The 10883-nt window shown below is 39.9% G+C and overlaps 1 protein-coding gene across 1 annotated transcript; it reads right to left on the reverse strand.

The window, feature by feature from the left end:
- Window positions 1-1688: 1688 nt before the first annotated feature.
- On the reverse strand, window positions 1689-9640 carry C8H1orf232 (chromosome 8 C1orf232 homolog). Its single transcript, XM_026676040.2, has 4 exons — window positions 9282-9640; window positions 6810-6896; window positions 5260-5357; window positions 1689-2350 (listed from the first exon to the last, which is right to left on the reverse strand). Exons 1-4 carry the CDS (start codon window positions 9366-9368, stop codon window positions 2053-2055), a joined length of 570 nt encoding a protein of 189 aa, XP_026531825.1. The 5' UTR covers window positions 9369-9640; the 3' UTR covers window positions 1689-2052.
- Window positions 9641-10883: the final 1243 nt, after the last annotated feature.

The following is a 10883-nucleotide window of genomic DNA, read 5'->3' on the forward strand; positions in this document are numbered from 1 at the left end:
CTATTTCTGGCTATTAACATATTTAATTTTCAACACGCTTGATTTAAACATTACTTGGGACAGATCGTGAAGGGGGAAGAGTAGCAGAGGCACCATGTTTGAACAGAAGCCTCTTCTCAAGCAGTGAAACACTAGATAAGTACCTAGACCAGGGGTCTCCAACCTTGGCAACTTTAAGACTTGTGGACTTCAACTCCCAGAATTCCTTTGCTGGCTGAGGAACTCTGGGAGTTGAAGTCCACAAGTCTTAAAGTTGCCAAGGTTGGAGACCCCCTGGTCTAGAACATCCTAACAGATTAGGATGTTTTCAATGATGTTTTTGAAGGTGTTAATGAGGTAGTTATGTCCAATGTCTGCTTGTAGTAGTTCAGGACTGAAAGTTCTGCAGAGAACCACTGAACCCTCATGTCGATAGTCTTACACAGTGACAAACCAGCACTGTGAATCCAGGGGTACTATATTTGTTAAAAATGGTGCCAGCTTCAACAGAAACATTTTGAGAGTGGAGATCCATGATAGAATCGTCAATCTTTCAATCCTTCAATCTTTCTTTTGATGATTCTTGGTTCATAGAAGACAAGGATCTCATTACAGAGTAGATGCTTGAAGCTTTATTATTTTCCCCATCATGCTGCACCATTAATCATAAAGATTTGGGCTGAGCGGTTAGAGGCTAATTACTTCCTAAAAGTCACCTGTTGTCCATGCATGTTGCAGGAGGAAAAACATTTTGTCCAGTTAAATAGAAGCGCCAGGAATAGATGAAGATTGTAGCAGAATCTTGGACACTCTAGTTTTGTAGCCTGGGTTCTCTCTTACTCCACATATTTAGCCAAATGAGTCTCCAATCTATTGACACATTTTAGGGTTATAATCCTTGTCTACCTGAACTACTAGCTTCCATAAGTTATGAATCTAGAAGTCTATCTTACCCTGATTTGGGAGCTGTCTTCCATTATAATTCCCCAACCAGATTTGAGGATGATCTGAAATAATCTTCAAACCAACCAACCTTAAAACAGGATTTTACACTGGATTTTTCTCCAGCCCTGCTAAGATATACCAGGGATTGGACTGGAGACTTTGTTTACATACAAGGTATGCACTTTGCCTCATAACTACGTCTAACAGGGATAAAGGAAACTCCCTAAGATCAAACTGCTTTTAATCCTTGGTGCTTGGTACCATCTATGTTGTTTACAACAGCTGTTCAGGACTTTAGATCTTCCTCAGCCATTCCTGAGATACCAGGAATTGAATTTCAGCTCTGGATGAGATGGGCGGCACATAAATCCTACAAATAAATAAATAAACTTGGAAATTACTGGAAAACAGAATTTCCAGGCTCTAACAACACTACAAACACCAGCACCAAGAACCTCTGAGATCTCCTTGGCAAGCTCGAAATGCCTTTATGGGTTATTGGAAAGTGTCTCCATGCGCAGATTTAACTACTTTTGGTCGCCAACATTTGCATCATACTTTTCTTTGTGTGAAGAGATTGGAATTTCCATACATGGAGCTCTCCCATTTTATCATCATAAGTCTGTGAGATCTCTTGCTCAGGTCTTATCATGGCTGAGCGGGGATCTGTATCCAGGTCTTCTCCATCCAAGTCTATCAATTGCAGCAAGTTATCACAGAATCAGCTTGTAGACTGCTATAGATTGGACTCTTGGATTAATTGTTCTGCAACAGCTGCTTTCTTAGTGCCATCAAAATAGGTGAATGTGGAAAGAGAGAAGGAGATGCTCAATTTTTTGATAGGCAGCAGTCTCTGGCAAGGGAGATTTTCATAAGTGTCCATTAATATAATTATTCTAATAACAGTCTTATAAAGAGAAAAGGAGAGAAATGGAATGAAGGCATTGGAGACACACACTCTGTAAAGGCTTCATAAAGTTATTATCCTAAACAACACCCATATCTGGAACTGAATATTTCACATTAAGCCCAGCACTTTTTTTCAGAAAGCTGTTGGAAAATAATAATATATATTGTTACCACTGAGTAAGGGTCACTCACTCAAAGTTCTCCATTTCTGTGTCTGTCCTAGTTACTTTTGGGAATATTCTTGTTCTTCAACTCAGCCAGTTTGTTGGTTAGGAAGCTCCACTTGAAGGCCACACCTTCAGCGTCTCGTAGATCATTATCCTGGCCAAGGTCACTGACTTCCTCAGCAGGCATCACCCCAGAATCCACGCTGCCCTCAACCATTTCTTCGCTGGGGTCCACCTTGGCAGTCATTTTTTCCAGAGCTGAAGTTTGCTGCCACTTAGTAGCAAAGACATCCCAAAGGGCAGCGGTCTTCTTCTCAGCTGCTTCTTCTGCTGGTTTTGCAGCTAGAGGACTGAAAGGAGAGAAGAATTTAGGAAAGGAGAGGTGTTAAAACTACATTGGACTGTATGTTAATTAAGTCCCCCAAATTCTAAGAATAAAATTGGAAGCACAAGAAGCTGCTTAAGGCCAAGCCAGATCTTGCTCTTAGTGGAAGCAAAGCTACAGTTAAAGGTTCTCCTGTCAGTTGGACACACTGCTCTTCTCAGTTTCTTGGCCAAGTGGAAATGGCTCACCAGAATTTCAGACATAAGTTTCCCCAACTCTTCCCAAGAGTAATGGAAACTAAAATGGATGTTTCTCATGTAAAATATATTCTCTGATCTTCCCTAAAACAATATTGTAGTAATTGATTTGGTTTCATAGGAGATGCTTATCTAAACTATCATAGATGGAATGTATAGTAAAAAAAAAAACACCTATTGAGTTAAGTGGGAAACTATCTGGAAATGTGATCTTAATCCTAAAAAGCTTTGCATTAACATTAGTCCATAATAATCCTAAAGAATGTTAAGGTACCAATACAGTACTATCTGGACCATATCTTGAGCTTGGCATGTTTGGGAACCTACCTGGGAGAATGGTTATAGTACAATGTGCAAAGGAAGGCCTTTCTTATAGTAGATCTCTCTCTCTCTCTCTCTTTTATGGTTGTTGCCACTTGTGAATTTTGAATGCCTGCTTAGAAATTTTCCTAAAGAGCACTTTTCCCAGTTATAATCAGAGTTGGAAGGGACCTTGTAGGTCATCTAGTCCAACCCCCCGCCCAAGCGGAAGACCCTACACCATTTCTGACAAATGGCAGTCCAATCTCTTCTTGAAAGTCTCAACTGATGGTGCTCCCACAACTTCCGAAGGCAAGCTGTTCCATTGGTTGATTGTTCTCACTGTCAGAAAGTTTCTCCTTATTTCCAGGTTGAATCTCTCCTTGTTCAATTTCCATCCATTATTCCTTGTCTGGCCTAGAGGCGCTTAAGATCTTCACTGTTATATCTGATATTGCTTTGCTTTCATAGATTTAATAATTGTCATTTTTACCATTTTAATCTCGTTTGAGCTTTTTAAAATGATAAGTGGAGGCTAATGGATACCATAAAAATAAAGAGCATATTTTCTAGAATTTTTGTATAGCTTGAAGGTTTAGTTTAAACATCCATTGGATTTGAGCGCCTATAATAAATATGAATGAATGAATGAATGAATGAATGAATGAATGAATGAATGAATAAATGACTGGCTGACTGACTGACTGACTCTTGGAGGCTGAAGACTCCATTCAACAATTGTGTGCCATATTTTATCTACCCACTGGAGGGCAGAAGGTCAAAAGGAACAGCTGACTGATTCTAGCTGGGCAAAGTGGAATGTTTGCAATTAGTTTGCAGGGACCCTGTTCCAATGGGCACCAGTATGGTTATATCCATATAGAATAATAGGTTGGAATGGACCTTGGAAATCATCCATCCACCTGTTCAAGAAGGAGAACCTATACCATTCTGGACAAATGGCTGTCCAGTCTGTTCTTCAAAGCTTCCAATGATGGAGGCACCCACAACTTCCAGATGTAAGCCTTTCCACGGAATGATTGTTCTCATTGTCAGGAAAATTTCTTAATTCTAAGTTGAATCTCTCTTTAATGTTCTTCTACCTATTACTTCTTGGCTTACCTTCAAGTGCTTTGGAGAATAAGTTAACTCCCTCTTCTCTGTGACAGCCTTTTAAATATTGCTAACATATCACCCATAGTCCTTCTCTTTGTTAGACCAGATCAGAGCTCTCCAAACTTGGCAACTTTAAGACTTGTGGACTTCAACACCCAGAATTCTCCAGCCAGCATAGAAGTCCACAAGTCTTAAAGTTGTCAAGTTTGGGGACCCCTGGACTGGACATACCTAATTCCTTTAATCATTCGTTGTACAGTTTAGCCTCCAGACTCCTTACTTTGTTGCTCTTCTCTGCACATTTTCTAGGGTCTCAACTTCTTTTTTATATCATGGTGACCAGAAATGAATGCAGTATTCCAAGGGTGGTCTCATATTTATACGTAATTGCAAAAGCATCAACCACAATGAGACAAAAACCAAGCCAACACACTCCTTAATATTAATCTGGTTGGTGAGGGTGACTAGAAAACAAAACACTAACACTTATTTCTAGACAAAAATAAGGAAGCTGAAGGCCCAGTGCATTTCCTTCCTGATTCTTTGGGCAGCAGTAGCTTTCTCGGCCAATTGTAGCCAGGAACAGCTCATATCAGAAAAACATAAGGAAATGAAACATTCAGGATAGTTGTGGTTTTGAACAAAGTGCCAGGAATGTGAATTGATTGATGGCTGCATAAGCGCACCAACGTGCCTACTGTCCCTGTCCTATTGTTTCTCTTATTCTTTTATTTTTCTTATATGTACCCATTTCATGTATTCACAACTATGTATACATTTATACTTATTATCTTGTAAACAATTGGCAAATCAAATAAATAAAATAAATAAATAAATAAATTTTGCAGATTTTGGAGCACCTCTGAGTTTAGAGGGAGGAGTGCCTGTTACGACTATAAAAATGAACAGGCATTCTGGGTAAAGGGATGGTTCTGTGTACATGTTATTTCTTTAAAACAATGTTTCCTTGAAAACTTTAAGATATGGGGATTTCAACTTCCTTATATTTATCTGGCTCGGCTGGAGAATTGTGGGAGTTGAAGTCCACATATCTTATAGTTATCAAGGTAGAAAATCACTGCAAAGAGGATAAAAAGTGATTGATATGAAGGTGTATATTTGCCCCATTCAGGCAATTTAAGAATTATAATTAGTTAGATATCTCTTACTGGTCAGCAGATGGTTCAGGAGCCAGCAACTGATCTTCATATTTGCCCCATTCAGGCAATTTAAAAATTATAATTAGTTAGATATCTCTTACTGGTCAGCAGATGGTTCAGGAGCCAGCAACTGATCTTCATCCTCCCGACTGAACAAAGATGACATAGTCCTCCAGCCTTTGACTCCAGCTCCCTGGACCTACATACCAAAATCAGACAATTGGGATGTGGGTAGACATCATCGTAAGAGGCTTCCTCAGACAAACTTCAGAGTCCTTTCCTCAATGCAATTTCCTTTCAAATCAAGCATTTGCATGATTGTTTTTCTTTCTGGAGCTGTAATGGATAGTGTTCTGGAACTCTTCAACTCTTCAACCCAACTGCTCAATAAGACTCTATGGAGATTCTCAGCCATCCAAGTCAGGGTTGTCACAAAGGTGCTTTTTCAAAAAGCAACTGGACTTTCTTATTTTTTCCTTGAAGATGTCCAAACTGAAGAAGCTTTTTGGATGAGAAATGAAATGTCTTCCATGAAAAAACAAGAAAGTCTAGTTGCCTTTTGAAAAAGCATATTTGGGGTGCTCAGTAAGAGATGAATCCTTTTCTTGGGGCCAAGTAAAAATATCTGAGATGATGGATAGTTCGAGGTCAGAAGTAGGTGACCCCTTTGGACCACAAGTGGTTGCTCCATCCCTCCTTTTTTTTGCCTCAAAGTCCCCCAAGATGATCATCTTCTGAAAAAGGGTCTTCTCCAGTACTATCCTACTCAGTCATTGGGCTTCTGTAATGATTTTTGGCTGTTTGCGTTATGCATTCCAGATTGTTTCATTATTAGTGCTTTCATTGGGTTAACTGAATAATGACCTATTTTTTGCAAATTCAAGATATTCTCAATAATTTTCTCCAGCACCACAATTCACAGGCGTCCAGTTTATTTCATTCTACCTTTCTGATTTTGTAGCTTTCATAACATCTGTTACAACTGGGAAGACCATGGCACTGATAATATCCAGCTTTGTAATTATCATGACGTCTCTGCCTTTTAACGTTTTGAATAGAGTTGCAATACTCTTTCTTTCAAGTAAAAGAAATCCCCTTATTTTATAGCTTCGATTCTGAAACGTCCTTTATGTCAATATCAATCTGCACTGGAGACCAATTCCTTGTGTGTATAATCACACTTGGCCAAATCAAGTATCCAATCCAATCCAATTCAATTAACTACCTGTCACTTGGATGAAAACTTCACTTTCAATTAATTTCCCACATTATTCCTTCTTTTAACGTGCTCATACTAACATATTTTCACACCATAGGGCAGCTTTCTCCTATTGGCCCAACTACCAACGTTTCATTTACAATTTAAACATTTCTGCACAATCTTTTTGAAAACCGTGCTGATTTTGGAAAGATGTTGATGCATAATTGTTATTGATAATCCTAGAGTTGACAGATTCCCCTCCTCTCAAATTCCCCTCCTCTCAGAGGCTGAGCCAGCCATTTTGTTCTCGCGTGATCATAAATTTAGTCACGAGTTGCTTTTTGTTTGGACCTCAGAGTTTTCCAGCCATTTTGTCTGTAATGCAACAGTAACTTCAGAAGTCTAAAATAGACTTTAAGCTCTTTGGATGAAGATAATTACTGTTCTTACCCGCCGAGCCAATTGAGAAACTGAGTTCAGTCCCTCCTCTGACAGCATTATGGAGTCTGTAGTTTCCACCAGCTGAGGATTCTCGCTCTGAAATAAGAGATCATCTTTTGAAAATTGTTGGTGCAAGAACAGGCAACAGTGGCCTTTTGCTTCTACAGGAATCTGTAGCTCCAGTCAATAGAGTTGGATTGTCTTTTTCTTTTTTTCTTTTTCTCCCGTTACACTATACCCCCTCTTTTTCCCTTCCTCTCTTCTTACTTTTCCATGTTTTTTTCTTCTTTGTATTTTATACTTCGATAAACTAATAAAAAAAGTTTAATAGGAATCTGTGGCTCTATTCAGTAGAGAGAGCAGAATAAAGATAGCTGAGCTGCCTTACTCCATTTTTAAATGAAGTGTTGCAAATCATCTTTCAACATCTCCCCTCCCCCATCTCAAAGATTATTTAATAATAACAATAATTTATATTATGGTCTCAGACCGGCATTGCAAACAAGGTATCAATTAAAAAGATACTCCTTTGGTCTTTTTAGCTGCCAGAAAAAGGGAGTGGAGGAAAACAAGGAATTCTTGAAATGCCTAGGTAATCACCTTGGCAGCCCAAAGTTGTTGGACTATAAGGTTGTTGGGGAGCATGATGGATGACTCTTGGAGATGGATGTATCCCACTGGAGAAGTCACATCCAGGGGGTGGGGGGAAGATCAGGGTCAAGGGGGAAGTGTATGGTGTGATTTAGTATCAGCTGCACCCAGCCACGCTCCAACATGGCAATTTCTAATAAACCAATTTACTTTTTCTGAGATGCAGTTAGGGACTTTTGATTTGAATGAAGGTGGATTTGTTGGAGCCTTGACACAAGGAACATTAAACAGACAAGATAATATATTATAATTAGTGGTGGATTGTCAGTGGGCAGTCAGTCTCCCTCTTTTTGCAGACAGTATAACAAAATTCTACTGATCAGATAAGAGCAGCTGTATATAAAACAGATCGGTGCACATACAAAAAAAATATTGGTGATTATTTAATGATTTGCAAAGGTGATCTCGCTATTGTTATTGGGCAGGATGAGCAAATTCATTCCAGAATGGGACAGATATCAAATTTCCTAAAGTTATGAAGTTTCCAATGCTTCCCTTACCTAAGAGGTGTGGGGGAGGCATGTCGTTTGTTTTCCTGCATCACAGAGAAATTAGTTCAGGCTTAGATAGGCCAGTCGGTGATAGAAAAAAATCCGATTCAATCAATCACCAGAGATTTCTTAAATCAAAGGACACAACTGCATCTTCAACTAAGGTTGGGGGAACTTTTGGTTTTGGTATCATGCACACATGCTGGCTATTGGGGAAAGAATTACCCATTCAGAAAAAGCTGCCACCTTGAGTTTTGCTACAGGTAAGTTCTCTTAGCTTTGTGACGATTCAAAGTTGCCACAAACGCTCCCAATGCAGTTATGATGCAGTTCCGCAGTTCTGAGGGCAGCAACACCACCACCACCCCGCTGATGGTCACCTGACCACATTTCCAGCATTAGGCATCCGACTCACTTTATGCCTAGTTACAGCAATCCATGGTCACATGACATGATTTACAGGGTTTTTTTGGCTGGAAATCAGCCACTTTGGCCAGTTTCTGTCAAAAAATGCCCATTAATCCCTCCACATTTGCGTGCCTCACGTTACAACTGTCATGATGGAAATTCTGGGCTCCATTACAGTTGTAAGTTGAAGACTACCTGTAATCAGAAATAACCACTTGATCAGCGGTCAGACTGGTTATTTGTTTTTTATCACTTCCTTTAGTGTCCTGTCTCAGCTTATCTCAACCATCTCAGCTTATCATTGCAGGTTTTTTTCCTGATCAAACAGAAAAAGTCTCATTTTGAAAGAATCAGTTGAGTAACAACCTCCCATTGTTGTTCTCTTTCAAGATGAGACCTACTGTATGTGCGGTCCACCTCAAGGCATTTTTGAATGTAAAGATGATGCCAGAAGTGATATTGCTTTACAGCATACCTTCTGCCCCTTATTTATTTGTTTTTAAAAAATGCAAGTGTTAGAATGTAAGTAAATTATTTAAAGTCACTTGTATCTCACTGACTGTTTCCATTCTGGACTAAAGAATTAGTTCTCATAAAAAATAGAAAGTAGAATGTATTGTCTGAAATGCTGTAGGGTTTCCTGCCTAAGCAGGGGTTGGACTAGAAGACCTCCAAGGTCTCTTCCAACTCTGTTATTCTGTCCTGTCCTGTCCTGTCCTGTCCTATCCTATCCTATTCTAAACTTATGATCTGGGTTCTTCTCTGCCTTCCAGATGTGTGCCCTTTAACCCCCAGCATTTTTGTCAATGGCTTTGCCAGCAGGAAAATATTTGGAATGAAGGTCCATCCATCTGGAATGGATGGGAAAGCTAATAAAGTCCATGTTCAATGACCAAGGAAAAAGAAGAGACCTGATTATGGATTGCTCTACCTCATCTTGGAGATCTTCTTCCTGGAGCTCTCCACCAAGGGCTTGCATTACTTTTGTCTTGTAGACTCTCCAGAATCCCTGAGTCATTGTTGCAACAGCCAGTTCAGCTTTTGGGGTCTCGGTTTCTTCAGATGCTAGAGAAGCTTCAAGCTTTACAGTTCTTTCTTCAGTTTCTGTGTTGAGCGCTAAACAAGTTAAGTTCCAGTGGCCATTGTGCCATGGCACTCAGCTGCTTTGGACGCTCTGCAGGATATTAGTAGCTCTGCAAGAAACTAGTGTGTCCTGCTACTTCACACCTGTTTCTAGCCGCCGCCTCCTTAGATCTGGTGTCTTCATTAACAATTCAGAAGCATACGGCATTCATCTCAAAGAACAAAGTAGAATCAGATACATGGCTGACCCAGAATAATAATGGATGACAGCTCTTGGAAAAAACAGGCACCCACCCCCAGATAAGTTCTGCAAAAAAAAAAAAAATTGGCTGTCTTCTTCATCTCACACATGGAAAGCTAATCCTTCTAGGCTACCCATGTCCATTAAACTTTTCTTTATGGGCAAACACATTTTTGTGTGTGTGTAGAAAGCCCCATTGTCTTCAGAATGTGCCACTTGGCTTCAGAAGTTCCCTAATCCCAAGCAGGCTGTTTCTCCCACTTTGGCATCACAAGGAAATTGTCAAGGAAAGTGTTCCTAAGCTGCTGCATTACACCCCATTGTCTGCAGCCTGTAACTGATCTCCTGCAAGAACGGGCTTTGGAATGTAGGAGCTAGGCAGCAGGCTTAAAATAGCTGCTGACAGATAAATTATTTTGTAGGGCTGATAGCCTTGCAGACCAGCATCTTCTCCTTCCTGGATTTAGTTTCTGCTTTAGGCAGAATGCCAATCTCTCCTCCCCACTCTGCCAAATGTCCAAATGGTGTCTTAAAACCTGCAAGGAAGCTGGATTGCCACTGTCCAGATTATGCTCTAACTGTTGAAGAGAAGACAGGGAGGTGTTCTATTTTCCTCACTCGACTTGCTTCTGCTGGGGCCCTTCTCCCCTTAGCTAATGACAGATGCCTGTCCACTGCCTTTCCATATCAGTAAATGTCTTACTATTTCTCAGCCTGGTGCAGCAACATGATAACAAATTGTTAATGAACTGGCTATTCCTTTGTCTTGTGATGACAACCATATGCTAATGCCACAGATTCATTTGTGCTACACTTCACATAGCCATTCTACATCAAACATGGGTTTCTCACAAAGCTGAAGTCTATTTGGAAGTAGGGGGCGTGCATAAGCGCACCATCGTGCCTACCGTCCCTGTCCTATTGTTTCTCTTATTCTTTTATTTTTCTTATATGTACCCATTTCATGTATTCACAACTATGTATACACTTATACTTATTATCTTGTAAACAATTGGCAAATCAAATAAATAAAAAAATAAATAAAGTGTATTTAGATCCAAGAATTGTCAAGTGAATTTTGTCCAAACTTAAACTTGGGATCAATTTATCATGTCATTTACTGAGGGTGACTGTGGCTCAAAGGACATCCGGAACACTGGAAATCATGGCATTGAGAAATTCTGGTGCTTGTTTAGAGATGGGGAGAGG

Source organism: Notechis scutatus, chromosome 8, assembly GCF_049901735.1.
Source record: "Notechis scutatus isolate UNSWTSFEM ecotype Mainland chromosome 8, rNotScu1.2, whole genome shotgun sequence".
NCBI lineage: Eukaryota > Metazoa > Chordata > Lepidosauria > Squamata > Elapidae > Notechis > Notechis scutatus.

What these genes read in the sequence shown, in the direction of transcription:
- C8H1orf232 (XM_026676040.2), bottom strand. Translation starts at nt 9,368, where the DNA reads ATGACTCAGGGATTCTGGAGAGTCTACAAGACAAAAGTAATGCAAGCC. An exon ending in AAGAAGATCTCCAAGATGAG is followed by an intron (nt 6,897 to 9,281) that starts GTAGAGCAATCC and finishes CTCTTATTTCAG; the next exon opens with AGCGAGAATCCTCAGCTGGT. An exon ending in CCTGAACCATCTGCTGACCA is followed by an intron (nt 2,351 to 5,259) that starts GTAAGAGATATC and finishes CTCTCCTTTCAG; the next exon opens with TCCTCTAGCTGCAAAACCAG.